Source organism: Sesamum indicum, linkage group LG14, assembly GCF_000512975.1.
Source record: "Sesamum indicum cultivar Zhongzhi No. 13 linkage group LG14, S_indicum_v1.0, whole genome shotgun sequence".
Lineage (NCBI taxonomy): Eukaryota > Viridiplantae > Streptophyta > Magnoliopsida > Lamiales > Pedaliaceae > Sesamum > Sesamum indicum.
Window position 1 is genome coordinate 4,499,907 of NC_026158.1, and position 6,805 is coordinate 4,506,711.

General features: G+C 36.1%; 2 protein-coding genes across 5 annotated transcripts in view; one reads left to right on the plus strand and one right to left on the minus strand.

Annotated features, from left to right (window-relative positions):
- Positions 870-4,674, plus strand: LOC105176993 (beta-glucuronosyltransferase GlcAT14B). The gene is made up of 5 exons (XM_011099999.2): positions 870-1,160; positions 2,052-2,818; positions 2,936-3,011; positions 3,111-3,226; positions 3,998-4,674. The coding sequence occupies exons 2-5, from the start codon at positions 2,245-2,247 to the stop codon at positions 4,495-4,497; spliced, it is 1,266 nt and encodes a 421-aa protein (XP_011098301.1). The 5' UTR covers positions 870-1,160; positions 2,052-2,244; the 3' UTR covers positions 4,498-4,674.
- The window catches only part of LOC105176994 (protein SPA1-RELATED 4-like), a 7,744-nt gene continuing 6,373 nt past the window's right edge, over positions 5,435-6,805 (minus strand). For 3 of the 4 annotated variants that reach the window (XM_011100000.2, XM_011100002.2, XM_011100005.2), the window contains one exon: positions 5,435-6,242. In XM_011100000.2, coding sequence (XP_011098302.1) covers positions 6,054-6,242 — 189 coding nt within the window. In that variant the 3' untranslated portion in view covers positions 5,435-6,053. The remainder of the gene's footprint in view (positions 6,243-6,805) is intronic. The other variant, XM_011100003.2, reaches the window with a different exon arrangement.

The following is a 6,805-nucleotide window of genomic DNA, read 5'->3' on the forward strand; positions in this document are numbered from 1 at the left end:
TCTATTTTAATAGCAAGTGTCGTTCTACTTTAGTAATAATTGTTGATCGATATAAATATTTGATATTGATAATTAGTATATGATTGTTGAAATTGTCGATATTGTTAAATATAGATATTTAATATTGATTATAGTAAAGTATAGTTACATTCTTTTTTCTTGAGATTTGGTGTAATTACACATAAATCTCATATGGTTTGAAAAATTACATGTATACTCCTAAGGTTCCGTCTAACAAATGGGTTCCTCCATTAGTAAAAATAAACTGAATTTGCTTATATTAACAAAAAACATTAAATGAAAATGGATATTTGCCCTCAATTAATTTATTACAGATCAAAAAACTTTTGTCTTACTAAACAACCCTTATAACTGCGAAAATATACCTCGTAACATGAATTAACATGTGAAGAGGTATGAATGTAATTTAGTCATAAAAAAATTTATTTAACCTATAATAAATTAGTAATAAGTCAATTGAGGGTAAATATAATTTTTCATTAGATTTTTTTAATTAATATCAGCAAATTCGGTAATTTTGATAACGAAGGAACTTATTTGTTAAATAAAAGCAAACCTCAAAGTTGTTAGATATAATTTTTTAAATTATAGAAAATTTATATATAATTACACCAAACTTAAAAAAAAAAGTATAATTATCAATATAATAATCGATCTACTAAAAATAATAATAATTCATCATCTCACTTAGGGTGGGGGAACTAAAAAGCGTGGAAGACTAATTAGGTAGCGTTATTAATGCAAAGGCGTGAAGCCATAATCACGCGATTATTGCAATTGAAATCGTGTTAGTAGCCGAGGAGGTGTGTTTGGTCAAAACCATAAACCTCCATGATTAAATGCCTTCCCATTTTCTAACACTATGAAAAATATTCTCTCTCTGTTTTCACTTCATTTTCTTACCCCAAGAAAACGGCAACCGAATTGCACGCAGTAGCGCCACCCCTTCTCTCAAATTCTGTGATTACAGTAATCTTGGAAACTAAGGCTAGCCCACCATTATTTATGTGTGTGTATATGCTATTGCTCTCTATAACATCTATATATGTATATAAGAATTGCTCCTCCTCTCTCCCTCTCTCTCTCTTGCATAACGTTTGATGAGGACAGAGTCTCTGCCATCGTGATAAAGTAAACGGGTTCGTCGTTGCTTTCTTCTTCTTTGTGTTTGTATACAGATAGTTGATACGTATGTGTCGTTGCATATGTACTTGCGTGTTAGTGTGTGTGAAAATGTTTGAGGAATTCGTGGTTGCACTAGCTATGATTAGAAACCGTTGTGGCTGATATCTGTTCGGTTTTACTTGTTTGGATTGGAGTTTTGAGCCTCTACGTATTTGAGCTCGATACTCAGTGCGTCCCGTAACTGCTCTGTGTTCTCCGCCTTAACTGTCGGGATAGTGGCTTAATTTAGTGATCTAGAGCTCCAACTTTCCGTGAATGGTTTTTGTTTCTTAGTGTTAGTTTTGAGGTTTTAGTTGAAAATATAATTAGGTAATGTTTTAGTTCGATTATGTTCTACTTATAGGTGGATTCCTGCTCATTTACTACTGCTTGGTAGTTGGTTGTTGGGTTGATTCCTGTTTGATTTTGGAGAGTTGTGTTGCAATTTCGATGTTGAATCTGGGTTCTTACTGCTGAATTCTATTGAGAACTGTATTTGTGTATGAGAATTGAGACAAACAGTGTTCTCATTTGTTTACTCGAAATTCTACTGTAGATCATCTGCCGTTTCGATTCTACTGATGCAGTTTCCCTGGCCTTTTCTTCTTAGTTGTTTATATTACACGCAGGACACTGATTTATAATGAAAATTCTTTCTGCAAGATATATTACTGGCATGCGGGTGGTTTATTATTATATGGTTTTCTTTCTTGTCTTTTTCCTGAATGCATCTTGAGTTGTTTACAGAGTCTTTTGTTTAATTTATGGGAGTAGCAGTATTAGATTAGTCAGCTAAGACTTGTTATTATTTTTTTTCTTGTGCTGATGTGGTTTTCTTATTCGGCAACTATTTTAATATGTTGTAGATCACCTTGCTTGGATTCCGATCAAAGAAGTTGTTGATCCTTGTTTGGAAATATTTTGCTGCACAATAGGGATCAGCTCTCCAGCCATCACTTAGGCCTTTGGTGTGCAAATTGTTGGATTGATCAGAACAGAGTTCATTGTTGAATTGTGAAGAGAATTTCTTGGCGGAATTCATGATTGTAAGTTTTTGCAATGGGGTTCTTGAACATGGAGAGGAAGTGGGTGTTCCCTCTTGTTATAAGTTCATTAGTATGCATTTTCCTTCTGGGAACCTCCTTCAATATGGGGCTCGTGTCCTCATTGCATACAATCAATTCTATTTTTCCAATATTCCCTTCTCGTGCTATGATCAATCAGCCCAGTCCTTATTTTGCTGAGGAAAAGATCAATCAAGTTCCACCTCCTCCTACTCATCATCCGGTTCCAAAATTTGCTTATCTGATTTCTGGATCAAGAGGTGATTTAGATAAACTGTGGAGGACTCTTTTTGCACTGTATCATCCATGGAACTATTATGTTGTTCATCTGGACCTTGAGTCACCTTTAGAAGAGAGATTGGAATTGGCATTGAGGGTGGAACAGCATCCTCTTCTTGCAGAGGTCGGGAATGTATTTGTGAATAACAAATCAAATATGGTTACTTATAGAGGCCCCACCATGGTTGCTAATACTCTTCACGCATGCGCTATTCTTCTAAAGAGACATAAAGACTGGGATTGGTTTATCAATCTTAGTGCTTCCGATTATCCATTGGTGACTCAAGATGGTGAGTTTTCATTCCTTGTTTGTCCCCAGAGATGTTGCAAGGGGTCAGTGATATATGTGCGTGGCTGTGTTCTTTTCTTTAGATATACCTTTGAACAAAACCAGTTTGCTCTTGCAGATCTTCTTGATACATTCTCTGATTTGAAACGAGAACTCAATTTCGTAGAACACACCAGCCGCCTAGGCTGGAAAGCGTAAGTTATTTAAGAGTTTATTTGGGCTTATTCGAGTATTGTTATTATTAAGAAGAAGCCACTAATGTGCAATCATATATATATTTGGTTTTGTTGCAGAGCTCAAAGAGCAATGCCATTGATCATAGATCCTGGACTCTATCAGACAACCAAATCTGATGTATTCTGGGTCACCCCCAAGAGAAATTTACCAACAGCATTCAAATTGTTTACCGGTTAGTTCAAGTATTTAATTTTTCTTTTATCAACGTTGAAAATGTTGAACACCATGTTTCCCAAGTCAACTGTTAAGCTTTATTATATATTTGATTCCATCGTGTAAAGCATATCAACTGTCTGCAAAAGATGTTGTTTCCTTGGTTGTCGTTAACCTGAAGTTCTCGATCTCTGTTTTTTTATTGTTACGAAAAAATTATCGATGCATCCAGAAGCATTTCAGTGTCATTGACTTCTGATAAAAAAGCATTAGCAGGTTGCTTCTCATGGCACATATGCATCTCTCTTTAATTGGAGAATAAGAAATTGAAATACAAAGTACACGATAACCGCCTAAAATCACCATCAGCAAGAATGCTCCCAAGTTCGAAGTACATTAACAAAGCATGCATTAGCTGTTTTTGATCTTATAAATAATTGTGCATAACTATCATGTCGCTAACTTCTGGTGGGACACTATGCTGTAGCAGCTGTGAGACTTTGATCCAATAGACTTATCACTCTGCCAGTTTGCCTCAGTATTAAGATTATTGGTGTTAGAACTTCTTTCATAGACTAATTGTTTCTTGGAGGGTCACTGGGCTTGCGCGGATGAGGGCAGAGTGTTTGTAGTCATGTATCCCTCTAGCTATATTATTATCTTCAAATGGTTGTGATAATATATAGTAAATTGCTCTTTTTTCTTGAGCATGTTAATTATCCTTTTGAATGTTTCACCCACTTGGTGCTGCTCACTGATGACGTTTCTTACACCGCACCTATTTTTGCAGGTTCAGCCTGGATGATCTTATCGCGTGCATTTGTAGAGTACTGCATATGGGGTTGGGATAATCTCCCAAGAACCCTTCTCATGTACTACTCAAACTTCGTTTCCTCCCCAGAAGGCTATTTCCAGACTGTTATCTGCAATGCTCCAGAGTTTGTCCCAACCGTTGTCAACCATGACATGCACTATATTTCTTGGGATTTCCCTCCGAGACAGCATCCTCATACACTCTCTGTTAACGACACTGCAAAAATGATTGCCAGTGGCGCTGCCTTTGCACGTAAGTTCAAACAGGACACCCCCGTCCTGGACCAAATCGACAGAGAATTACTAGGGAGAGAAAATGGGAGCTTCACACCTGGTGGTTGGTGTGCCGGTGAACCTTTTTGCTCCAGGTTGGGAAATCCAACCAAGCTTAGACCAGGCCGAGGCGCCGAAAGGCTTCGGAGGCTTATAGGTAAATTAGTTTTGTCAGCTAATATCCGTCGACAACAGTGTAGTTAAATTTTATGGTTCGACAGGAAGAAAGAGGCAAACAAAACCATACGCATTTCACAGGCACCAATAAAGCATTAGGATACTGCATATAAAACACTGCTCTATTGGCCCTATTTTTGTAGTTTCTTCTTGATATGATACAGGATCAATATATACTGCTTACAAAAGGTCAGTTTGATATCTCTTCCATCAGCTGCGCATTTCATCAGTTACTTATTGATCAGAAGGTCAATTTGAATATCAACCTACTCAAAGTTCATTTGGAAATAGGTGTCATCAACCCAAAAGTCAAGAATTCTTTATTTTCTACAATCAAGAAGGTACGTGAGAACTGACAGCTGTATGTTTACTTTTTTTGCGGGGTTTAATTACACTTTAACCCATTTTAAAAATGTCAAATTATACCTTTTTTTAAAAAAAAAAATTAAAATTATACTTACACGTTCTAAAAAAAAAGTCTTTTTTTGCACTTGGCCCTTTCTGTTAGAGCTTGAACAAAAAATACTTATGTTAACAAAAAAAGTTACAAAAATTTTCAACTTCTTCATTTTAACATTTTCATTCATATTTTTGCACCTATTAGAGGATAAATATATCCCCTATATATAAAGTGGGGTCAATATCATTAATTTTTCCTTTATAAGTACAAAATTGTATTACACATGAATGTTAAATGAGGGATAAAATTAAAAAAAATTTGCTAACATTATTTTTCGTCCAAACATATAAAAAAGAATCAAAATGTAAACGGCACATTTTTTAAGGGGGTGTAAGTGTAATTTTATAAGAAAAGTAAAATTTCACACTTTTAAAGGAAATTGAAGTGTATAAATTACAACGAGCTTTTAAGAGATTTGCCATAATTACAAATATTCCCTCATCGTTTGAAAAATACAAATTCCTCATGAATAAAAATAAAAAATGTTAATAATTATATCAAATATCAAGAAAGCTCTTTATAATTTACCCATTAAAAATGCAGACCAGATTGTCTGCGTCAATGTGTCCTCATTCCATGTGTGTGGTGAACTCCATCGTTCTGTAAGAAAGCAAGCATACATATTTAATTGCACCCTTTTCAAGTTTAAACTGAAGAGCTCAAAGAGCAATCTTTAGTATGCCAAAATGAAGACGTGCTCATTTGCGCTAATACAATCAATCAGACTACAAACTTCAGGATATGGAGCTGCGCTGCTGGTAGAAATACAGCACGAATTTTCAGGCGCATATTCTAAATTAAATGATTTAAGAACCACAAGAATTACAGAATATACAGAAAAATCGATATATAACGCCCCATTTTCACCCTCCTATTCCTCCGCTCACCTAAATATTTATCGATAATGGCACTCTTCAAGTTAGAGTGTATTCACCACAAAATAAGTAAAAATTTTGGTTTAGCGATACCAGTTTTCTACTTATAGCTCCCGAAAGGTGGGTGCCAGCTTCGAATCCATGGCTGTGCTACCTGTAAACTTTTAGCGGCTATCTTTATATCACAAAGTCCATTTCCCGTTGTATCTGAAGTGGATTGTGGACGTGCCCTGGTATTTTTCACCAAATTAAGCCATCTCCAAAAGCTTGATATTGCCCATGGAATTTGCAGCGACTAATGTGGAAGACTGACCACGCCAACATACAGATGAGATGAACTGTGCAGTGTCATCCACTTCGTCGCCAGAAAGTGGATCCGTGCTATTGAATTTAAACGATAGTGCAGGCATAGGAAAAGCCTTGTGATAGACAAAGACCTGTGCGGTCACCACATATATTAGCAACAATCTATAACTCGAGTTTTCAGAATTTTTTCAAAGGGGGAAGGAAGCGAAGCAGGGTTGTTTTAATTCAAGGTCAATTGATGTCATTATATTGAAAATTCTTCTTTCATCATATTATGGAGAGTAAATAAGAACTATAATTCCATAATGTGGCCTAGTTTAGGTGATAAGAGCCCGATATGCATTAGGTTCTTGGTTCAAGCTCCATTGGATTTGGATGAGAACTTGTTGGCATCCAACTTCTTACCGGATGTTAGGAATTAATCCACACGTCCGTATAAAAAGTCCATGTCCCCAAGCATTGTAGTTCAATGCATTGCATTGTAATTCACCTCTGGGCAGTTTGTGTCTCTCGTCAAATTTATAATCTTGATACAGTTACTTCACATAGTCGCAAGTTCTTCCTACTTCATGAATTTTGAACAAGCTAATAAAGGGATTCCCCGTTAATCGTCAAATAATCTAGTTCTCATTCTCTTCCTACTCCAAGCCTCCACATCCACACCCTCCCAGCCCCAGGATCAACACCCCCCCCG